Raw genomic sequence first — 25,938 nt, 5'->3', positions numbered from 1 at the left:
GCCAGTGTGGCCGAACGGTTCTAGGAGCTTCAGTCTGGAACCGTGTGACCGTTACGGTCACAGGTTCGAATCCTGCCTCGTGCATGGATGTATGTGATTTCCTTAGGTTAGTTAGGTTTAAGTAGTCCTAAGTTCTAGGGGACTGATGACCTCAGATGTTAAGTCCCTTAGTGCTCCGAGCCATTTGAACCATCTACAGTCTATCCATCTTCCTGGTAGATTTTCGTTGAGATACGCCCTAACACGATTTTGGTAGTGGGCTTGGGCAACATCTTGTTGAAAGTAAACTCTTCCATCTCCATACAAGTCTCGGATGGCAGGTAAAATGGATGTATGAAGCTTCTGAAGGTATGCCTGTGCCGGTGGAAGATGGATAGGCCATAAAGGTGCTGTGGAGTATCCGCCACGTTCCCCAGACCTAACTCCTCTGGACTTTTACCTGTGGGCAACGCTAAAGGACGTCGTTTATCGACAAAAGCCCCGCACATTGGACGAACTTCGAGAATACATCGTACATTCATGTGCAAATATCCAACTGAACACGTTGCAGTCAGTAGTTCGTGCTGCAGTTCGGCAGCATCGTTTGTGTGTGGATGTTAACGGTGACCATTTCGAACACCTACAGTGATATCTTTAAGTTGGACCTTAAGCTACACTTTCACCAAAAATGAAACAACTCCGTCAATTAGTTTGCAAGTTATGGACTTTTAAACAGTGGATATATTGTTTTGGATCCCTCTGTATATACAATTTAAAAACACAGTTGCAATCTGGTGAGCTTCTTGTATTGAAAAGCATTGAAGCACGCACTGTCACTTAAAAGCTGAAGGACCCATACTGGGTGAGAAGTATTCTGCGACAAGAGAAGACGTTCCATCGGGTTGGGGGGTGTGGTAAACAGATAGGGGTCTGTTAGGTAGGAAAGATTTGCAGGTGATAATTAGGAGGTGGGTGGTGGGAATACAGACAGTGGGAAAGAATGGAGAGTGAGGATTAGTGTGGTGTCTGGAAAGGGTAGTGGCTACAAAAGAAAAGGGATGGCGACGGATGGAGGGAGAAAGGGAGATAGGAGGCATGACGTGGAGTGGGATGAGTGGGGAAGAGTTCACGTCAGGAGAGATAAACATGGGGGCATGGCTCTTTGTCCAGGAGAAGGAGTTGGTTGAAGCGGTTTTGGGACAGGAACTGCAGTAGGAATAGGGACGGCGATATGTATTAAAAAACTAAAAACCCGCCTCGATTGCGAAAAAAGCACCTAGTGTTAAGTGTTAACCCAGGTTTCGGCGTAGATAACTACACATTCTTCAGAACAATAATAAAACCCACAAGTGCCTAAGAAGACCTTTGTCAATGATTAAAAGAACACCATAGCTATACATTTATAAACAAAAAAGAAAAGGAAAAAACAACTTTGCACTTATGTACTGTTTGTGTTTTCCTTTTCTTTTCCGTTTATAAATGTATAGCTACGGAGTTCTTTTAATCATTGACAAAGGTCTTCTTAGGCACTTTTGGGTTCAAATGGCTCTGAGCACTATGGGACTCAACATCTTAGGTCATAAGTCCCCTAGAACTTAGAACTACTTAAACCCAACTAACCCAAGGACATCACACACACCCATGCCCGAGGCAGGATTCGAACCTGCGACCGTAGCAGTCCCGCGGTTGCACTTTTGGGTTTTATTGTTCTTCTGAAGAAGGCGTAGTTATCTACGCCGAAACCTGGTTTAACACTTAACACTAGGTGCTTGTTTCGCAACCGAGGCGGGTTTTTAGTTTTTTAATATATTAACCAGCGATTGCTGGCGCGCTGCGATGTTGAAGGTTCTTAAACGGCGATACGTATTTGTAAAGGCCCGGCAACATTCCTGGGTTGTTCATGATTTGAACTGGATTGTAAAATAGCGAGCCACAATAGAAAAAAAATGGTTCAAATGGCTCTGAGCACTATGGGACTCAACATCTGTGGTCATAAGTCCCCTAGAACTTAGAACTACTTAAACCTAACTAACCTAAGGACATCACACACATCCATGCCCGAGGCAGGATTCGAACCTGCGACCGTAGCAGTCGCGCGGTTCCTGACTGAGCGCCTAGAACCACTAGACCACCGCGGCCGGCCGAGCCACAATAGAGATTCGAGAGGGAAATTCTTGGCGGAAAAGCGATAAGAAGATAAAAAAAGAGTCCTCGAACTTAATGAACCTACGGGTATGCTACACACTTCGTGAGGCAGCCCGCAAGGGGAACTGGGCGTGAGCACGAGCAGGTGCTCCGAGTCTCCCCGCCAGGTGCGACGACAGCGCTGCCGGCGGCGGGCGCTGAAGACGGGCGGGGCCGCTACGCCGACGGCGCCCCTGGCGGCGGGCCACGCAGGCGGCGGCCGGTCGATACGAGGGCGCGCGGCGCGGCGCACGATTGGCCGCGGAGGGTCCGGCGCCGGCGCTGCGCGCTGCTACATTATTAAGCGCGGCGGCGCGCGCGGCGGCGGCAGTGCGAGGCTGGCAGCGAGCGGCGATGGGAGGCCGAGGGCGCCGGCCCGGGCTGCGGCTGCGGTTGCGGGCGCGCGCCACGGCGCGACTCTAGCCAGCGCCAGCGGACTGCGGCCGCCATGCGGGCACGGGGACGCCGCCGCTGAAGGCCCGGAGCCATGACCGCCGCGCCCGCGCCGCTGCTGCTGCTGCTGCTGCACGCCTGCCTGCTGCTCGCCCTCGTCTGCAAGCCAGGTCAGTCCCCCCGACCCGGGGCCGCACCGCACCGCGCCTCTGGGAGCGGACGCTGCCGCCCGGCTCTGGACCCGACGGCTTACTGAGTGCCCTAGTGTTCACCGAGGCGGATCTCCACTCTAGCACAGCGAGTCTGCAGTCCGCCACACATCCGTACTCGGAATATCGTCGTAATGTGCATCGCCGAGGGACCTTTTTGTTGTACCACACACTCTCCTTATCCAATCCCACATAATGGAAGTGATTAACAGCTAGCTGAAACTTATCACAGTGTACACTCCGCAAAACAGCTGACATATGCATCCTGACCAACAGACCCGACGCAGTGAATCGTACTCTCCAATGTTTCCTCAACCTTATGGAGTGGAAGGTCCTAAGCATCACCATAGATCCTCTGTGGGATTTTTGCGGAAGGAGCTGTCTAGACCGGGTACTACATTTTCATTTATTGTGACGTTTCCACTATTGCCATCGTCAGAGAGAAATTTTGAACACACAAAACAATGGCCACTTTATGATGCAAAGAAAAGTACACTCCTCTTCGATATAGCTGTTATTACATTTCACATCAAACTTTTTTTCACGAATTCTATCTTTCGAACTGATGACGGCAGTAGCTGAAACGTCGTAATAAGTGAGAATATATCAGCCAATCTCGACGGCTTTATTCAACAACAAAAAATTCTCAATGATCGAAGATTGTTTAGCGACTTTGTTTTGTTTATTAATGAATCTCTGTGGCGTCTGGACGGATTGGAAAAGAAACTGTGGTAAACTAAAGCTTTTCTGAAATCTTTGAAGGGTGGTCGGGCAGGGCAGTTGGAAGCCTGCTGCTCGCGAAAGGCAGGTATCTTGGTTTGAACCTTGCGTCTGCTGCCAATTTTAACCTGTCACGAACGTTCATAGCATCGTATAATCCCCTAGGGATGATAAGCATGCCCTCCCGAAAGTGCAGTTATTTATACAACGGCACAATTCATCTTCATGGGCGGTATAGAGCGACCTGTAGAGAGCATAAGAAATTTCGTGGAGTAAACACTGAAGCCCAGCTTGTGGAATCTGCTAAACAAAGTTGTATGGATACCTCATATTTGATTTACGTGCAATACACTTTTCACACGTCATGCTATACTTATCCACAGTTAACCTTATATATGTCTTGGTACACCATAAGTGGTACATCAGTCTTCGGTTTAATGATAATTCTGAAGAAGACAGATTGTTCGAGGCGTGTCGCGTCGCATCTAAAACCATACGGTCTCTTGTAACTGAGATGGGATACATAGATCTTCTGCTATCACACCCTTTCATATATGCATTTGGATGGTCCTGGACTGGACTGTTTTATGATTACACCAAGAAAATGACACTGGAGTCAAGCTCCAGTAGGATATGGACGCCAAATAAAGAAAATGTCATGTCGCTCTCTGTGCAGACATCTTCCGCGGTCACACCCTCCGCCATGGACGCACTGCTGCAAACGCCCAACGTTTTAGAGCTACAAAAGGAAGAGACGATTTAATTGTGAAACTCTCTGCCAGTCTTGCAATTTACACAGATCACAAACTTATTGTAAATCCACCAACTGAAAACGTCTATGTAGTTCAGTTAAGGGCTGCTGTAGGCCACACAAAGGTGTAACAAGGATGGTCAAATAACGTCAGTGGTAATCGATGGAACAATGGCAATGTTATTATCTCCGATAAATTTGGAAAACTCAATTCAACAATTCTACTACATATCTTGTGTTTGTTTCATTCGAATAAATGAGAAACACTAGGATGTGTACGATGGTCTATCTCTTGCTCTTTACTCTGATAGAGCAGGGCAGGAAGTGGTTAATACTGATACAAAGCTCCGTCTAGATTGTAGTATACTGTGTGTTGTGAAACATTGGAGTATACGTGTAGACACATGAGTGTTTCCGTACTATGCTTCACGATCAAGTAAATAGTGCATGCACGATTCTTCTGGTCGCAACTGTAAGATCGTCAGCACAGCAACAAATCCTTCTGTTTCGTTATTGGGGACAGAATTCGTAGAGTCAAAGCAAAAGAGAATCAAAATCAGTATTCTCCTCGAATTTCAGATCGAGGTTGTATGCGCATATAGCCCTGCGCCATTACCCTGTATCCCAAAGATATTGTGTCATATTTTGATGTGGGAAATGAGCTACATGTGAATCTCCTGCAAATCTATAAACTGAAGAAATAATCATGTATTAAGTGAAATGTTAGATTTCTATCTGTTCAGTCGTGCACAACATACTCACGTGGAAATTATATGTTAGATTTTGTGCAGGACATGAAGTATTACTCAGTTTCATCAAGCGACATATTGATAATCGCGTGTAGAACTGAGAGTATAAGCTTTTGTTGTGAGATCCACTTGGTTTGCCTACAGACTGAAATGACCATTGAAAATCTGGATTAGAAAGATGAGTTCAAAGCAAAGTGCGCAATATAACAGGTTTAATGAATGTTACAGAATGCTATAATGAATAAAATATTTATATGTTTCACCCGCATAAGTTATGGCAGGTGGAGTGATGCACTCTTAATCTTTTTGATATCTTCTATAATAGCGACCGACGCCAGAACAACAGAAGTAGTTCTCAGTTGGAATCCTTTCTGAATCCCCTGGCGTTTAACTACGACATTTGAAATGCAGATACAAATTATACTGAAACGCGAAACATCAGAATTACGCACTCTGGAATATTTAGGTACAATTCTACTGTAACGTATTTAGTTTTTTTCAGTCAGTAGAGTATTTCTATTACTTTTTTTAATTTGAATTAGCGATTCTTTTTTCATTCATACCCTTTGCGCCTTGCTTAGAATAATAATTCTGCGAACGTTCTTCATCAAACTTTTGCCCTACTTTTTGACCAGCACCTAGCACCTTTACTTATTTCTTTGCGGGCGCTTGGTATGGGAACGTAGCTTGTGCAAAGAGATTTACAGGTGCATGCGTGCATTCGAAAGCGATTCTTTATCAGCTTTGTGTTCGTATTGCAATATTGCACCGTTTTGAGAACTGAGGCTGCAATTGGCTACCTTTTAAACTCGGACCGTTGGCAACAATAAAGCCACATCCGTCGGAAAACAAAGTTGTGGAACTAAACAACCACCCCGTGTGGAAGGCGAATTTTAGAGCCAGCACTCTTCGTTTAGAGTCAGTTGTTATGGCCTCTTCCATAACGTAACAGTTTCTTCCTGGACAAACCGTGAAGTAGGAACTGGGTGGAGACTGCAGAAAGCTAACGCTCTCAGTCGGTCCATGATGTCAAGATGGATAGAGAAATTGGGAGTGCACTGATGATAAAAGACTGCGATCCAGGTTCGGTTCCCGCACCGACACAAAGTTTTCGCTATACAAGAGCAAAATAGTGCACACGCCAGTGAAGAACAGAACATTGCTGTCTCAATACGTAGCACTTTGGCATCATTTCCTGTCACCTTCTCGAGTATTTGCCTATTTCCCATTCACTTTAAGGTACTGTATGTCTTTCATTGTAATATCTAAGTTTCGTCATCTGCACAATACACTGTTGAAAAACACAAGGGTAACGTATATTAATGATGAGATTATTCAAAGCAATCAGCCACAATTTAGGTTTTGAAATTTAGATGACGTGTTTGGTATGTTTTCATATCCATCACCAGATGGGGTTAACACTGTTATTTACTTGTCACAATTTCTTTCAGATTAGAGGTTTTAGAAAAGAAAACAAGAATTGCAAATCACAAGTCTTACAAAAGTAAACACAAACTACAAGTTATAATTTTTACAAAGAAAAGTTACAAATTAAAAATTTACGAAATATTAATTCACATCGCACATTCTACGAGAAAAGTACTTTTGATACAGCGTTCCACATTAACAAATGTGTAATAGTATGCCATATCTAATTAAGAGTTTCAGCTATAGCTTGCAAAACATCACTCATTTTCGCAGAGTGTCTTCTCTTGGAGCAATCTTGGAAAATGTGCTCCACGGTCTGTTCAGGTACTTAACAATAGGTGACTCTGTATATGAGCGGCTTGATTTTGTTTGCTCTGGAGTCTTGCAACTTCTTCGCCCACCACTTTGGGGTGAATACAAAATTCATATCAGAAAGTGTACTGTAGGCAATAGCGCATGTAATAGAATGAGAACTGTAAGGAATTTGATTCATCAAATTAAAGATGCTGTGATCGTTTCGGGTACCCTAAACAGTTGATTTTATAAACAGCCTATGTGCCATTCTCGTGTTTTTAGTATCGTGTTATTCCACCTTCCACACCAATTTGAATATTATGAAGATGTTTACCTTCATGCATACTTTACGTCTCTTCGTATGGTCTCCACGTCAGTTTCCCGATCACCTTCTCTTCTGGCGCTTACTTTCTTTAAATCCATCTAATCTGCTTGCGCCTCTGCTTCCATTGTTCTTTGGATAGAATTATCGAATGTCTGTTTCGTTGGAAACAGCAGAGCTGCGTGCGTTTCTCCAGTGTAGAGGCAGGCAAGTGATCGGTAAGCAGCGGATGGTGGGGGCACTCTCTAGCAACCGTGGCGCAGTCTCGATCCACACCTTGCCGGGATCTTTATAGACTGCTACGGCGCTACTGCCTCTTCGCGGATAGGTGCTCATCAGACGGACGTAATCACATCAAAGCCATAGCCATTGCGTCGCGAATAGTGTGCCAGAGGAATGGTCCTCTTGCTACTTGGAGAAGTGTGGTTCTTGAGTAATGTACTCACGAGTAATCTCACATACAGCTAGAAACAATTTGTATATCACTTCACAGCTTGTATTCCAGATGGGCAGCTGGACTGAGAATACTGTTTATACATTCGCTCACCAAACATAATAAAATATTGCCAGCTGGTGCTTTTTGCGACCCGTCCAAATTGTTTACGTAGACGATGCTACTCTCTCAGAAACACTCACGTTTTATTGAATTGATGTTTTTGTAAACAATTGGTTTGAACCATACTTACCAGATTGCAGATAGTTGTGCTGGATTAGTCATACATGACGGAAAGAGGGACAGTTTTTGTGGCTGTTCCCACTTATATTCTTCATATATGCTAATGACCTTCTACTTAATATTAATGAAGTAGAATTAGTACTTTTTTAAGACGATACTGGTTTTTAAGTAAATCCAATTAGTGAAAAATAACAGAAGCAACTGTCAATGACCTCTATCAAAGAAAACATCGAAATCGGTTATTAAATGGTTTTCTGAAAAGAGCTCACCTTCAATTTTGAGGAAACACACTATATTCAGTTCTGCACAACAAACAGAGAGAGCCATGCCACCAAACGACGTAGCGCACGAGTCAGTAAAGAGGTTAGAATGTTACGAAGTTTTGGGTGTATATACTGATGGAAACTTGAACAGGAAGAAAGATATTACTTAGTAGCTCAAACAATTAAATTCAGAAATTTTTGTTCTTCATACTGGACGGGTTCTTCTACTTCATACGAATTTTTGTGTAAAAACTGGTAGATTGTAGAAACTCTAGTTGTAGTTCCATGAGTGGGACTGGTAGATTATATGTCCTTAAATATTACATTTAGGCTAATGTGTCGTTTAGGAACTTATAAATGCCCAGCTTATAGTCATCCACTGAAAGTAATCATGTCACATATTCTGTAAACTGACCTGTTCGACATAATTTCGACAAAAATCGTTCAAATGATCTAGATAAGTTATGTTTAACTAACTATCCAACTTACTCTCTCTCCCTCTTCTTTGTGATTTTACGTGCACATTCACTCGCTGAAGCTAACGGGAACATAATCACATAACAGCAGGAATCGATATATTTTTTATGTCAAACAGTGCTTTCTGTCAACAAACAAGGAAGAGATTTGATGCCACAAGGGACTGTTCTGGATCCATTGCTTCTCTTGATACAAATGAACGATCTGTAACTAAACATGACAGATGATTCACAAAATTTTCTCTTTAGGATGACAAAAAAGTTATTATGTTCCACATGAAATGTAACGCGAATGATGCAGCTAAGAGGGTAGTCACTAACAATAGGATATAGCTTTGACAGAGCAGGTTAACGCTTAACTACAACGAAATGCAATACAATTTTCACACACTACTCTTGTAGCAGAGAAATTTTACCGTCCTAAAGCTGTCAGACTGTGGAATCAATCACTTAAAACTCATAGAATTAAGGGCAGATGAAAAGACGTTTTGTTAGTATCACGTTCAAGAAACTGAATGCTTCACTATAAGAATAATTTCCACTTTCTCCTACTCTGAAACGCGAAGCCTTGTTTAGTTTTGCTTACTTTCGCGCTGTTTTCAACTATAATATCATGTTTTGGAGGAAATGGTGCACTCAGAAACGATATTCTTAGTCCAGAAAAGGACCGTCAGCCGGATCTGTGCTGTCAGTTCGCGAACCACGTGTAGCCGTTGTGCAGGCGTCTCGGGATCGTAACTCTGCCTTTCCTGAACATACACTCATAAAAGGAATTTCTTTGTTTACAATACAGACTCACTCAGCAGAAACTGTGACATTCGTTCAGTGAACACTGTACGGCAGAACGGTCTGCACTTGGTTAAAAGTGTGCAGTATTCAGAAGGTTTAATTTTCAACAAGCTTCCAGCAAAACTGAAAAAAAAAAAAACCTGAGTGATTAAACACCAAGTCCTCAAACCTAAGTTGAAAGGTTACATTGTAACACGTTCCTTCTGTGCCGTACAAGAACTGCTCGCAGTAGTTGAGATTTTTCTACGCAATATGTATTTATTTGTATAATTTTTAACGATTTTTTTCGGGTTGTAATTATTTTGTTCCCCTTGCTATAAATTTTATAATCAGCATACTGTAAACTATGTACAGACTCATTCAATGACCAAACAGCTTTTTCGCACATCGTCCCGTGAACCTGGCAAGTAACAAGTAAAATAAAATAAACGCTCTTGTTCGGCACACGTGTATAATTTGTCAGGGAGTTTCTGTTGCAGATCGAAAGATTCATTCAAAAAAGAAACCCTCAGGATGACTTAGCTATTAAAACGCAGTATTCATTCTCTCAAGGTGTGTCAGTCCACTCATTAATGTTATAATCTTACGTTAAATGTTTAACACAATATGTCATACTATGTACATCACCCATATTATTTTCATCCAGTACTTAGCAACTTCCAACAACCTTTACACATCACGTAAACATTAACGGAACTTTTTCTCACTGTCATCCGCCCCTCCCCACCCTCTCTCTTGCCCCCCCCCCAAGAAAATCATTTAATTGAAAGAGGTTATCGCTATCTACATTTTCTCTATTCTTGGAGTAAAACTACAGTATCTGGCATGACACGTTAATTTATTACGTCTTTACTACTAACTCTACTTGTAATCCATTTTGCAGACAGCATCCCCATATACCTCAGTGTCCACGCACACCACAGGAAGTAACGGGAAAATTATGTCATTGTAAGCCACTTTTTTTTGGATGATATGACGGTTTATATATGGGAGTTAGATTCCTTAAAGACTCGAGGTGAAAATTTACTGCCATGTTATGAGTGAGCTAATTTAATGGAAGTTCACTGTTAGTTCTGTTGTGTGTATAAGACTTTCCGTTTGATTTGCAACAAGCGGAGTTAGTTATTTTCGCAGATGACATATATATTATCCTTTATCAAAATTATTTTCGTTGTGTAATGTCCGGCTGAATGACATAAGACGAAAATTTTCTTCAAGAGACAAACATTCCTCACTGCACAGAAGTGTGATGTGAGAATAACATTTGACACTCGTGCACTTTCTTCCTGTGAACAACTGATTAAAAGAGTCAGGATTTTAACTGTAGCTTTGCGGTTCACTTATTTCCTCATTACATTTTTTGCAAAAGCTATATCGCAGTTAAGAAGGAATAAAAATGTTCATAATTCCGCGACATGGAAAAATATCCTTCATTACCGACAAATACTTTTTGCAACTCTTTTAATCTGAAAATCGTGTGAATAATGCAGTCACCATTTTTTTGCCGCTTAGCGAATGATTTACGATGTCAGACAGCAAACGTAAATTTGAAAGCAAAATGGAAAAGTTCCTGCTGGGAAACGCTCTCTGTTCCAAAAAACATTTCTCAGTTTTGTGTCTCGTAGCTATAGCGTAAAACAACTACACACTTGCTTCAGAATTGGGAGTATTTCTACTGTTGCATAAACCTATCTGTAAATAGTCCACATGCAGCTAGAATGAAATAAAAGATACGAAAAATCATCAGTAAACTGATTCAACACAATTCTTTACGATTTCGTGCTAATAGATCACGTGACAAGTAATTACGGGATCTAAACTGTCGACTTTAGTTATTTTAGGTACTTAAAGTTGAATGGACTAAGTAACAAAACAGGGGTGTGCGATGTATGTGGTGAGTAGGGGTCAGGTGAAGTAGAAAGTACAACCAGGTTCTTTCGAGCAAATATGTTTTTCCCCGTTTATGACAATAACGGAGAATATCACGGACGGCTGCCAGCCGTTATGACCGAGCGCTTATAGGCGCTTCAGTCTGGAATTGCGCGACAGCTACGGTCGCAGGTTCGAATCCTGCCTCGGGCTTGGATGTGTGTGATGTCCTTAGGTTAGTTAGGTTCTAGTAGTTCTAAGTTCTAGGGGACTGATGATCTCAGATGCTAAGTCCCGTAGTGCTCAGAGCCATTTGAACCATTTTTGAGCCGAGGGCTCCTCTCGATTAGAAACCTGGTGACCTATAACAGATTTACTTAGCGCATATGCAGACTCATGTGTTTTAAATTTATGATAGTAGCAATGTGTGAAACAAAAAGTGTTTCGGATGAAAAATAGGGCATAACATCCCGTCGACCACGAAATAATTAGAGAGAATCAAAAGCTCCGAAATGAGAATCAATGGGAAGGACATCAGCCTTGTCTTTCTAAAGGAACGATCCAGGCATTTGCCTGTAGCGATTTAAGGAAATCGCGGAAAATCTAAATCTGAATGATCAGATGGAGATTTGAACCAATGTCCTCCAGAATACTTGTCCAATGTCACAACACGGCGTCAACTCGTTGGCAAACTGCTTTTCGGAATGCTCATTGAAATGTACCTACAAAATACTGGTCCCTGGCTCCCAGCCTGGTTTAAGGTTTTCGTTTTGAGATCAGTTCGGGAGCTTGGATGTCAGTTTCGATACAATTCTTCAAGAAGCTTTTCAGTTTACATCACATCGCATCTGAAAATCATGCGATGATCAACGGGAAACGAACTAAGAATTTTTCATTAGCTGGTGCCATACTATTTGTGTGCTTCATCCAAAGTACTCATATTGTTTGTGACTTCACATTGCATAGTATAAAGTTTTTAGTGGACACGGAGTACGGATTATACTGAAGAGAAACTAGCAGTCGAAAAAGTACCCTTTCCCTGCCATACGAACAAACAAGAAAACGATTGATTGGTTATACACTTCCGTGTCTGTTGGTTAAAGAGCAATACTAATCAATGTGTCTCTGGTATTTAATACATTTACAAAGGATACTTAGTGCGACAATAAGGCTAACCACAGTTGTTGTAATACAGGGGTATTGTGACTACTTGGGACGTACACCTGGGGTGTGTTTTGTTTGCCCCATAGTACCGGTCGTTCTTATAGTATTAGTTGGTCAGTTGTTGGTCTGTAGTAAATGTCAGAGCCACCGGCATTTACGGTACTGTTTCTTGTATTGGTCGTGGGAGGAGTCGCATTGCAGAATAATGTCTTGGTTACTTGAACCATGGGAGCTGTATGCTTTTGGATATGAATGCCTATCCAAAACGATTCCTATTTAGCTTCCTTTACAATTAGGAACCCTCTGTTAACGAGTACATTAAGACAGGCTTTTTTCTAATTGTCACTTTCCATAAAAGAAACCACCTGTCTAAAAATGTATGGTTTGTGAACTGTGGGTAGATGAAGCTGCTGAAACTTATTGAAAACTGTCGCTTTCAATGTCAACCATACACTGGTGAGCCGTAGCATTATAAACACTGCCCACCACCAGAATGAATACCGCCTGCTGGCATTACGGGCGTGTGGGGCGCCAGGGAGAATATGCAAGCAGAGCAGAGACGAATATGTAATCATTCTAGCGACGAAAAATTCCGTAGACGACATCTACAAACATAAGAAACTTTTAATACCCGGTATTATCAGAAATTGAGAAATGCGATCTTTTAGTCTTTACAAAAAGGATTTAAAATTTATTACAAAATTTTGAAAACTCTCTAGTTTGCAAATAATATAAACTCTTAAATTTGATAACAGGTATCGGTTGGTGATACAGTTGTCTTGAGTTAAAAAATGGTAAAGTGTTATGTCAGCGTGTACAACACTGATGTACTGCATCCTTTATAATTTGGTAAATGCTCATATTGCTATGCCAACTTGTTAAAAGGCTGATAGCAAACCACGCTTAATAAAGCTGCAGTCAAGTATAGCGATGAAGTATAAATCGGTAGCAACGTCGTGGTTACTATAGATCGTTCTACAGAAATAATGTTGACTCACCTTGTCGTGATTCCTTCTTCTGCAGTCTGGTCCGCACGCCTTCCCTGTTAAAAGCGAGTGATGTTCCTCTACTGGAAAGCTGTAGTAGAATCAGTAGCATTATACGAATTGACGTTTGCAACAAATGTTTTTCAGTATCAGGTCAGGTGAGCCATTGTCTGTTAAGATAGTTTGAGAGTGAAAAATTTGATATATTGTCACTTGTTTGGTACAAAAACACTGCCAAGCTCCTGCTAATCTTTAGTTCTGGTTTCAACACCCACACGCGATCAAAGTCAATCGTAATAGCCACTTTATGGTAACCAACCGAAACCTTTACCAAAAAGATTAACAAACGGATTATTTGTGATAGAATGCTCGCTCAAATATTACACAATTTGACCAGTACCAATGTTCAGTCCACGTCACAGTCTGTATAACATGCCACGCAGACATTGGTTATTCAAAATTTACAGTTTACATATTGAAATCGTTTTTCTCACACATTCGTATCCTTTTGTGGCACTCCACGGTCAAGGTTTAATCATTATTCTGCAAAATTATCACTGCTTTTCAGAGCTCCTTACATCCGCATCCGAATATGATGATGGCTGAGCTCAAAACTGCTTTCTTTAGACTTCACAAAGTAATTCTTTAACCCACAAAATACGCGCGAACGCACTGTCCTCTGACTGGCTGATTCACTTCATAGTCAGTCCGATATTAGCATCAAACTGCGCAATCCCATGTCTTTTACATTTGACCAATCACAACTTCAAAGCTTTTATGAACAATTTCCTAAATGGAAAACTTTAGAAAATCCACATATCCAAACAAATCCCTCTTTAAATGACAGAATTATCGTAAAATGTTCCTTGTTTCCCCAGTGACATACGCGGGCTAGTTGTAAATTACAAAACTCCCCTGAGAGAGAAAACGTCTCTCTGTGCATGGTTCTCATGCTCACGTATATTCACTTAAGGGGGGTAGGACGTCAATCGGGCCGACTTGGAGCAGGAGAGGCACCACAGGACATTTTAATATCAGCTGTCTATACTTTTACAAATAACTTCATAAAACTTTGTCAGCATGACCAGGAAGGACTCGGAATTCACACTCATAGCAGTGGAAGTTCGAAAACATAACGAAATATTTTTTTTACATGTGAAATTTCATCATTTTTTCACTTACTGCTGCATTTGTTGCTATAGGTACACTTTTCTTCATAAGTAAGAGAGATTCTTCGATGAATTTTGCACAGCATACAAACCAAACTTAAATGTGTATGAAACTCTAGGATTTTCAAAATCTATTGAGGTAATTAACTATAAAATTTGTGTTTTTTCTAAACATGAAGTTTAAAATATAACGGCTCATTCGTTTTTTCATAAATTAAATAAATTCTAGAGTTTCATACACCTGTAAGTATGGTTTGTATGCTGTGCAAAATTCATCGAAGAATCTCTCTAACTTATGAAGAAAAGTGTACCTATAGCAACAAATGCTGCCATTAGCAAGTGAAAAAGATGATGAAATTTGACACGTAAAAAAATTTATTTCGTTATGTTTTCGAACTTCCACTGCAATGAGTGTGAATCCTGAATCCTTCCTGGTGATGCAGACAAAGTTTTATAAATTTATTTGTAAAAGTATAGACACTGGCTATTAAAATGTCCTGCGATGCCTCTCCTGCCCCAAGTCGGCCAGTTTGACGTCCAACCCCCCTTGATAGGCGTAACAGTATTCATTTATTGTCTTACTTTCCATTGACACTGATAAACTAATTAGCAATAACCAATGACAGTCGTAATAAGCACAATAACTTCAGTTTTGTTACCAAAATGTATTTCAACTACTCGATAATTTCATAGTCCGCAAGAAACTGACGCCTTTCGGCTACAGCGGTAACTACTTGCAGCCAGCTACTGGATCAGAGCGCCTTTGTCGTGCGTTAACCATGACTCGTTGTCTGAAACTGTCTGTCCTCTACTGGCCCTTACTTAACGTGGGCATGGTATGAAGCGCTACGCCTTACGATCCGTGTACGAGCCTACCGTACCAATATGTTCCAAAAAGCCGCGCGCGAAAATCCGATCTTTCTACTGATGACGTAGTTAAGAGTACAAGTATTCTGGATATCTCTCGGCCTAGCGACCAGTTATGTACCTATCGGAAGAATGCGAATATTGTATCTATCCTACAGTAAAGGGTCAAAATTTAAACATTACATATTTCCTCCAGCCCAGGCAAATTGATTGTTTCCCTTGCATTAAGTATGGTCTGTAAGTTTATAAAAGCGTCATTTCTTCATGGGCGCTACCTGAGAAAACCCCGAAAAAGTATGGTTTTTGGATATGACAAATACCAACTGTGGGGACGGCCACTTCTATATTCTCTATTCATGGCAAATCGCAGAAACTTTTACCATAAGTTCATAAGATGATGTTTTCGGGGAATCTTGAACCTTTTTTGGATATCATTATCTGTTACCGAGATCCACTTGGTCAAAGATACCGCACTTACGGACGTAACATCCGGTCTGAGGAGAAAATGTTGTTTTAATTGACGTATTGAACACATGGGTAGGGTTCTAGGATCATCGCAAGCGTTCTGACGTCATCGTACTATGTTTTTAGTCAGCATTTTTTTACCAATAAAACTTTATGATTCGCTGCCTCTGTATAATAGGCACTGCAGGCCTATAAAGATATGCCTATAGTGGTACCGCAGTGACAAAAAGACTTAACATGACCGAGAAGAACTTAACATGATTGCCAAAAATTATGTAAAATTAGAAACACCGCAAATTCAGTAAAATATTCCCAATAATCTTTTTACCATTTTACGATACAAATTGTAAACCGGGCGTTTTCGATGAATTGTAGTCGAGAAAAAATGAAAAGCAAACGATTTTGTGTTAACCTTATATTATGCGTACTTATTTCTTGTTTATAAATGTCAGATTATATAAATTTGTCGATGTATCCAATTAGTGAAAACTTTACTAACCTATAGAGTTCTTTTTCTGTAAGCAGCACAGCCAGCTATAGCAGTGAAAAGCAGAGGAAAACCGGAATACTCCTTTTGGAGCAAAATAAAAAAAAATACAAATGTTCCTCTTTAAAAGGCTCTGACAGAAAAATGGACAACTAGCTGCCTGAATTATCATTTCGCCTTTCTCATCAAAAATTTTGGCATGCGAACGTATTCGCGCTTTTTGGTGCTGAAAGAGAATAGCGGAGAGACAGTCAAGCTGGAAGAGAGAGGGGAGACAATGCCAGCGGGAGGGAAAGAGTGAGGAATCGGTAGAAGAAAGAATGTGATAGTGAAATAGAAAGAGAGACAAATGAAGACAAGAGCAATGGGAGCCGAAGAGAGATGAGATATCGATGGTCATTGAGAGACTTTGGCAGTAAAAGAGACAGAGAGGTGAATGGATATAGAAGCGGTGAGAGCAAAAGAGATTGAAGGCAATGGAAATGAAAAATACAGATGAAGTGGAGACCATACGTAGACTGGGGGACTGTAGGGACGGAGTGTCTGGACCCAATCAGACTGGCGAACTTTAACATGTAGCTACAGCGGAGGGCGTGTTTTCGACCGAAACTTTAAGGACGCTGGACTAGAAGAAAAATAAATTGGACCCTCAGAATTTTCGATTTGTAGTGGAGATAGTGGAAGTGGGTAAGAAAGACAAAAGAGGACAGTGTAAGAGCAAGGGGAGACTGTGGTAGAGGGATATACTGTAAATTAGTCGGGGAAAAGGCAGAAACATATATAGATGAATTCACTGAGAGAGAGGTACTGAGTATGAAGATTGAACTACAAAGAGAGTTTGAATATAAGAATGTAGAATGTTCTGTATTAAAAGAGCGCGAATATAATCGCATTGGAAAGTTTTTGGTGAGGAAGGCGGAATTGAAGCACCTGATTCCCCTCTTTTCTGTCAGAGTCTTTTAAAGAGTAACATAATTTTTGCCGCTGGTATTTTATACGTGACTGAAACTTTATTATGCGTGGTTTAGCATCAGTGTTTTATCACATTTGTGTAGCCAGCATTTTACTGAAAGTGTTTCTTATATGAGAATGTAACGAGTTATACAGCTGGTGTGAGCCATCCGTTTTCTATGTTCTGACATAATACTCTGTGTCAGATTATATAAACGTGTCGATGTTTACAATTAGTGAAAACATTACTGACCTATAGAGTTCTTTTTCTGTAAGTAACACACCCAGGTATAGCAGTAAAAAGAAGAGAACATCAGTTATCTAATTTTAAGTTTTTATATTATTTGCGATCTAGACAATTTTAAAACTTTTGTAATAAAACTTTAAGGTACTGTAAATAAGAGGCCTTGACAAAGCTCCGATAGTTACGGCTCGGCGTATGGGAATGAGTGTCTCGGAAAAGACGAAACTGCTCAGCTGTTCGCGTACTGCTGTCGTGAGCATCAACGGGAAGCGGATGATGGGGCGAAACCAAGAGTAGGCGAAGGGGTCCAAGGTGTCCACGCCTCACCACAGAACTTGCAAGTCAGAGGCTCACCAGCTCTGTAATGCAGGATGGGGGCCGATCTGTTGCAGGGCTGACGGCAGAGTACAGTCGAAAATGTTTCACTGTCAGAGCACACCGTTCGGAAGACATTGTTGAACATGGGGCTTCACAGCAGACGAGAAACGCATCGTCAATTACGATTGCAGTGGGTGTGGGATTATTGAGTTTGGATCGTGGGTTAGGAGAAACCAGTTAAACCATTATACTGCTGCTCGATACACGCATCGCGTCACTGACACAGGCCACAGGGTACAGTGTTAGGCTGTGGGAGACATTAACGTTATGTTCCATCAACGGTACTTGCAACGGAGACATTCATCTGACTTTCGATGAAGTATGTTGTAGTAACCGTAGGTACCACGATAGCTGTGGTCTACGTCCGTTCTTGTCGACTGTCAACTATCTTCTTCATCCCACATCTCCAACAATCTGCCTTAGACACTAAGGGCTACCATTCCGATACCTTCCTTCCAGCTTTATTCAACCTCAGTTTTCAGTAAAGACTTATGTAATATGCACCCAACTATTCGATCTCCTCGTTTAATTACATTCTGTATTCGAGTTTTTACTCTTTGATTCGTTACAACGTCGTCTTCATTCCTTACTTGAACAGTCTACCTCATTTTCAACAGTCTCCAGTAACATTATATTTCAATGGATTCTAGTCCTTTATGTTTTTCCAATCGTCTATGTTTCATCATCCATGCTTCACAATCACAATGAGCTATGTTTCAAAAATAGCTTTCCGTGAAACTATTTTTCGTTTTCGGATTTTAGGAGCTATTTCTATTTAGAAAAGTTCATGTTGCCATGTGCAATCGTTGCAATTTTTCCTCCGTATTTATTCCTTGTTGTTTATACTTGCTATACAGCAAAACTCGACTACCCCTCCAGGAGACTCGTAAAGTTGAAATACTCTATACCTGGCAGAGCTTCTTTTATTTTCTGCACTAAAACATCAGATCCACTTAGTTCTGTTTTGAAGGTATATTTCACAGATTAATAGCCAATGGAGTTGATGTTTGAGTAAATGCTGTCTGCGTGATTGTACTAGTATGACACTACGCCACTAAAACACATTGGTAAAGAACAAAACTATATATGTAAAGAATTTTCAGCCTATTCTGATTGAATCATCCTGATTCAGCTATTCCGTGTTTTGACATTCCATTACAACCAAACTCCGCCAGAGTTCCGTCTAATACCCAGTCACCGACTCTTTCCTCATATTTGGACATAATTAACACATGTGAATTCTTATACTTATTGTGCTTCCAGCTTGGCATTCTGAGCCCTTGCAATACGTTATCTGAATAGTATGAAATATCCTATTGCAGCGTGTCACTGAACAACAACAAAAAAAATATTAAATGAGGGAGAATTAATTCGCAAACCATTCTATATCCAATTCTGCTACCATCGCTTAGTATTGGTGACTTTCTCCTGGAAGTTAATAACGTTTTAATCAATTCTTCATTGCTGTTGTTATTGTCATCTGCTAAAGACCGGTTGGATTTAGCTCTCCAGGGCTGGATAACTACTGTAGTTTACCAGTTTTGGGTGTAGTAAGCCTCGAGTTCCCTCTACTATATGTATCCCCCACAGATGCCCCAGTATGTGTCTCATCAACCGATACCTTCTTTCTGTCAAGTAGTGCCAAAAATTTCTTTTGTCCTCACTTGGTCTTAGTACTTCCCCATCAGTTATCCCATATACGCACTAGTCTTCATCATTCTTCTGTTGTACCATATTTAAAAATCTTCTAGGATCTTCTTGTCTCAGCAAACTATTGTCCACGTTTCACTTCCTCCAATCCACACAAATACTTTCAGGAAAATACTTCATCCTCACCATCTTCAACGATGATGCTGTTCTACAAAATGACAGACCCCTGTTCCAGGATAGGTTTTATGAGCTCCCGAGGTCACCAGATCTCAATATTATTGGGCCGTTGCGTATACTTTGGAGTGAAGATGCGTCATCGCTATCCACCTTCATCATCGCTAACTGAGCTTTCCACAATTTTGCAGGATGAATGCTCTAACATTCCCTTGAAAATCGCACATGACCTGTATTTATCCATTCCGAGACGGCTGGAAGCTGTTTTGAATGTCAGCGGTTTTCCTACAACCATTGGTTTCGGTGATGTGTTGTGTTTTTGGTGTTTCCATATTTTGGTCCACCTTCTCTTTGATCATATTGGATATGGGTTTTGGTAGTTCTCACAACAAATCTGATATACATAGGACCTGGTCCTACTGCACGTCGTACAAATTACTCGAAGGGTAGTACACAAGTCATGAACAATGGAATTGTGGAAAGAGCTATAAATTCCCAGGTGGGGCGACATTCCATCTACAGTGGATGTAATAGAAGTTCCAAAGTTTATATTAACTTGAATCTGTAATGTCTTACCATGCACACAAAGTACCTACATCACTGATCCGTCTAATCGAGAACTGTTGTTGTCGAGGCAGCTATCGTGATGGCTCCATGTGAAAATCAAAATTGTTGTCGTTAACTTGATAGTTAATCGGGCTATGAATGGTTTTACGTGCAACTTCTCACGATGGCTGTATAAAATATATGTGTATACAGTGTATTAAAGTGGATATTTAAGTATAGCCCCCTAAAAACCTCGTTTTTTCGCTAACCATATCTGTTGAGACTTTCTAACGCATTTTCGTAATACGTAAAGCCTAAGCCAGTTTCTTTTCTACATCTAAACTATTGTGATATTGTGTATTCAAGGGTCTACTGCTGGTGAAGTAATTTTAATCTTGTAGGGAAGAGTGAGTGTTAAATGAACATGTATGTGTAACTGGCGTTATAATTGCATTAATAGTTAACGGAAATTACTTCAGCTGTATTAATACATATTTGTTGTGTTGCGACCGGTTTCGTTCTCATAACACCTTCAGGTTGCCAAGTTCTACGAGCTAAACCATCCCAACATAGTGAATGTGTAATAATGCAAATGAGGTGTATTTCATTAATCATCAGTGTTAGTATTAATCATCCGCGGTGCTCAACAAGATCAAAACCGTTATAATTGTATTTTCAGAACGCTGTAGGACTCTTAAACTTTACCTGAACAATTTCACGTTCTGTTGTAACTCCTAACTCTCGCCAAAATCCAGGCAATAACAGCTGGCTGAACTACCTTCCCATTCCACCTATCCGACTTCCACCACGTCATTTATAAGCATCGCATCCCTCTTATCACCACACGGAAATAAATGTCTCGGGACAACCTACCTACCAGCTGGTCTAGCAAAAAATTCATAATAAACATAAAAAAATCAGGCTGAAAATGGGGATTACATCCTTCCATCATAAGCTGCATCTGCGAAATCCGACGTAAGCTTATCTCTACCAGGCTTGTTTGGTTTTCGTCTCGTTTCAGAGTCACATCCAGCAATCTACTGAATGGCATGCTTTTCGTCTCACCTTCTGCGACGTGTGGCACCGTCCTAGCGAGGTGGCACAGTGGCCAGCGCCCTGGACTCCTGTACTGAAGGATGTCCTCTCAGATCCCCTCCGGCCATCCAGATTTAGATTTTTCGCAGTTTCCCTAAATCGATCAAGTCAAATGATGGTAAAATTCCTTTGGAAAAAAGTACGATCGATTCCTTTACGCACTCCCCCAATCCAAGTATGTGTTCCAGCACTAAAGACCTCATCATCGATGGGATGTCAAAGATAATCTTCCTTACTTTACTTTTCTTCAAACGTGCGTCCAGGACCAGCTAAATAACATCGCATCCCACTTCAATTACCTAGAAATCTTCCGGAAACCGAAGCTCTGCTCAGTGAACATCGCTCATTATCGTACCTGTGTCAAAACCTTCACATCCTTATGGGAGGTAAACTAATGAAAACTTGTTAGCTGATCCAGTAATCCGTGAAGTACTCTGCCCTGTGCCTAATCTGTCCATAAATTGTGTATTACCCGCGCACTCAGCAACTTATAAGGGTATGGCGACCAACGAATGAAGGATGCACTCGACGACACAACAGTTTCCATGCGCTGTAACACACCTAAACTTATAAAAAAATCACTTATATCAAAGAGTTTTGGTCAGTACGATTAGTTTCCGAGAAAATAATTCATGATTTACATCTGTCTCCTATACACGTGAAGCGTTTTACTTCTTTGGACCAAAGCGGTGGAAAACTCCTAGAGTGATTCTTTGCCGCCGGCCGCGGTGGCGGAGCGGCTGTAGGCGCTACAGTCTGGAACCGCGCGACCGCTACGGTCACAGGTTCGAATCCTGCCTCGGGCATGGATGTGTGTGATATCCTTAGGTTAGTTAGGTTTAAGTAGTTCTAAGTTCTAGGGGAATTATGACCTCAGAAGTTAAGTCCCATAGTGCTCCGAGCCATTTGAACCACTTTTGATTATTTGCCGATAATTGCTTTGGCAGTTCGAATTCCCGATTCAGCTTTTTTCATGTGGGTAAATAATCGACTTTACGTTTACACTGTGAACTTTCTTATCAGTTTCAGTCATTTGAACGGGGTTGGATGACTTGCCTGTTTTGACATATTTTGACCAAGCTTCAACATTTTCTTAGAAACGTATTCAGTAGTACCTTTTAACAAAATCTGAAATATCTACTGATTATTACAGTCTCTGTACCTCAACTGGTGTAGCTGCCACACACATCTACCAAAATCGCAAAGCGTCCATTTGCTTGAAGACAGCATGCGCAGTTCGAACGAGGGCCGAACCTATAGCTGCTACCTTGCTGTTCGGTTTTCGGAAATGGCTCGAAGTCAAGGGCTCTGTTGATGATAACCTTGAAACTAGTGGTCAATTTTTCGTACGTTGTTCTGCTTCATTAGTCATCTGATTGGTCTGATGCGGCCTGCCACGAATTCCTCTCTTGTGCCCTTATCTTCATCTCATGGTTCTCACTTACTTGTTGGATATCGGGCGATCAAAAAAATCAGTATAAATTTGAAAACTGAATAAATCACGGAATATTGTAGATAGAGCGGTACAAATTGACACACATGCTTGGAATGACATGGGGTTTTATTTGAACCAAAAATATACAAACGTTCAAAAAATGTCCGACAGATGGCGCTTCGTCTGTTCAGAATAGCAATAATTAGCATAACAAAGTAAGGCAAAGCAATGATGATGTTCTTTACAGCAAATGCTCAATATGTCCACCATCATTCCTCAACAATAGCTGTAGTCGAGGAATAAAGTGAACAGCACTGTAAAGCATGTCCGGTGTTATGGTGAGACATTGGCGTCGGATGTTGTCTTTCAGCATCCCTAGAGATGTCGGTCGATCACGATACATTTGCGACTTCAGGTAACCGTAAAGCCAATAATCGCACGGACTGAGGTCTGGGGACCTGGGAGGCCAAGCATGACGAAAACGGCGGCTGGGCAAAAGATCAGCGCCAAACGACGCGCGCAAGAGATCTTTCAAGCCTCTAGCAATATGGGGTGTTTTTTTTTTTTTTGGTTCTAATAAAACCCCATGTCATTCCAAGCATGAGTGTCAATTTTCACCCAACTATCTACATTATTCCGTGGTTTATTAAGTTTTCGAATTTATACTGACTTTTTGATCACCCGATATTTCAATTTCAGTCTTTTCCTACAGTTTTACCCTCTAAGTATCCCTCTACTACACGGAGGTTTATTTGTTGACATCTTAACAGACGTCCTCTGATGGTTCTGTCCCTTCTTCTTGTCAATATCTTTCACACATTTCAATCCTCACCGATTCTGTGGAGAATCCCTTCATTTCTCAAAATCAGTCCGCCTATTTTTCAGTATTCTTCTATAACACCGATCTCAAACGCTCCGATTCAGTTCTCTCGAAATTTTTTGCGTAGTTCTTGATTGAGCTTGATATAATGCTCTACTCCACACGTACATTCTCTGAAATTTCTTCTTCAAATTGTGGCCGATGTACGAGGGTGTGCTGAAAAGTAACGCCTCCGAATTTTTTTCTGTGAAAACTCTTAAAGCTTTTTAAATAAAAACGAACAATACTAACATTCTATATTTTAATTCTTCATGTCTACATAATTATTTCGCAACATAGTCACCATGGCGACGTATACATTTCTCCCAAAAAGCGACCAGTGTGTTGATGCCGTCATTGTAGAATGTTTGCCTTTGTTGACAGATCCACGAGCTCATCTCTTCACCGCTTCATCACTACCAAAGCCGTCCTCGAAAGTGTTCTTTAAGTTTTTGAAACCGATGAAAGTCAGATAGGATAATCGATGACAGCGAACCCAAGGCGTCGGATTGTTGCAAATGCGGCAATGCTCGTGTATAGTCTTCCATTGTCATACTGAAGGAGAGGGCGCGCCAGGTCTGGACGAACTCTTCTGCTGTTAGAAATTCGATTACAGCAAGCTGCTTCTCATCCCCCCTCATGGTTACGTTACACACCGCCATGTTACACCATACTATTCGGAGAGTGTTGCAACTTGCGTCGGTGAAGTTGGAAAGCCGACCGAGTAATATGTATGACATGTAATACCTCAACTGGTATTGAGAACGGAATAAAAATTTCGGAGGTATTATTTTTTAGCATGCCCTCGTATAGTGCTAGCAGATTTCTTTCAGCCAGTACCACTTTCTTCTGTCCCTTTGGTAGTCTGATTTTTTTGTTCTCCTTAGCCCATCTGTCATGTGTTTTTTGCTTCCAAGATAGTAGAATGCACTTCGTCTAGATCGTAGTCCCAAATTTTGGTATTAAGTTTATAGATAATCTCATTTCTGTTACTCCCCATTACTTCTGTCTTCCTTCTGATTACCTTCATTTGTTGGTGTGTATGCTCATTAGAACATTCCGTTCAACACATTCTGCAGTTATTTCTCACTTTCATTGAATATTGCAACGTCATCAGCAAATTTTTTATAGATAACCTTTGACCCCAAAGTATAATCTAATTCCTGACCTTTTTTATTTCATTTTCGTCATTATCTTCTTAGATAATAACATTAAAGCTTCACTACTGGTCTTCTTATTTTTTACTTTCCATTATTAATTTTTTTCAAAACTAAAAGAAACTCTAACAGCTCTAAATTTAGTGATTTGCTGTGTTTTCCTTTTATTTGTATTTTAATCAGTCACAGAAACAGCTTCCGAAACATGTGAAAGGGTAAAGTAAATACGCTCATCAGTTTAAGAAAATCAAGTGGACTGAAGAGCGCCGATATTGCTGCCGATAGCCTGCCCGGGCCTGTAGAAGTAAAATGAACGGTAGAGAGGGTGAGAAGAAAATAAAAAGAACTTGTGATGAGGCTGAGAGGGTGGCGAGTTATTTCAGGGCGGGCAGGAAGCGGCGCAGTCAGAGGGAGACCGGGGAACAGGTGGGTGTGCGCAAGGGGCGGGCATTAGCCGCATTTCCCCGGTTCGTTAGCCGCCGCCGCCGCGGAAATCTGCCCGCTGATTGCGGAAACCGACGCCAGGCGGCAGCACTCTCTGCTTCCTGTGTGGCCGCCGCCAGGCCCTTGCGCTAACTCCTCTGCCGGCGGCCTCGTCACACACATCAAGAGGCGGGCCCGCCGCTGCTAATCCTTCGCAAAATACATTTCGTCTTCTTGTGTCGATCCCTTGGCAACGCACTTGACAGAAAGCGGAGTGAATCATTTCGATTTCGATAATCCAGGAATAGGCACTCAGAGTTTGAGGTCATCAGACGCTGTGGACCACAGGGCTCTTTTTTGGGTATTGTATTGTTTCTGTTGAAAATATTGTACTTTTCTCAGATGGCAAAAGTGTAGCAATAGAAAGCAGTAACAGCCCTACAACTGAAAAGTAAGGCTGTTGCATTATTTACGTATTCGTCACTGAGTAGCGGGTATCCGGCGAAACTCCGAGTGAATAGTCGTTATTTTATGAGTTCTCTCCAAATTTTCCAATCCAGAACGTAGTAACACCACTCTTAATGCTGGTGGTTGATCTGAAATCTCCTATATCGAGCTAAATGATACTGTTAATACTTTTCAAAAACTCCGGACTTGTGCCCCCTTTAACGAATTTTGAAAAAATAACGAACATGTAAACCAAAAAAAGAAATAAATATTTTATGGACTTCTTAATGTGTGTACAGACTCCCACGTTTTATTATACTTGACAAGGAAATTCTAGTT

At 41.2% G+C, this 25,938-nt stretch overlaps 1 protein-coding gene across 1 annotated transcript in view; it reads left to right on the top strand.

Moving 5' to 3' along the window:
- The first annotated feature begins 2,621 nt into the window (after nucleotides 1-2,621).
- LOC126262968 (acetylcholine receptor subunit beta-like 1) overlaps nucleotides 2,622-25,938 on the top strand; it is an 845,533-nt gene continuing 822,216 nt past the window's right edge. The window contains exon 1 of the mRNA XM_049959919.1: nucleotides 2,622-2,726. Coding sequence (XP_049815876.1) covers nucleotides 2,651-2,726 — 76 coding nt within the window. The 5' untranslated portion in view covers nucleotides 2,622-2,650. The remainder of the gene's footprint in view (nucleotides 2,727-25,938) is intronic.

This window comes from Schistocerca nitens, chromosome 6 (assembly GCF_023898315.1).
Source record: "Schistocerca nitens isolate TAMUIC-IGC-003100 chromosome 6, iqSchNite1.1, whole genome shotgun sequence".
NCBI classification, from domain to species: domain Eukaryota; kingdom Metazoa; phylum Arthropoda; class Insecta; order Orthoptera; family Acrididae; genus Schistocerca; species Schistocerca nitens.
This window is presented reverse-complemented; position numbering and strand designations above follow the sequence as displayed.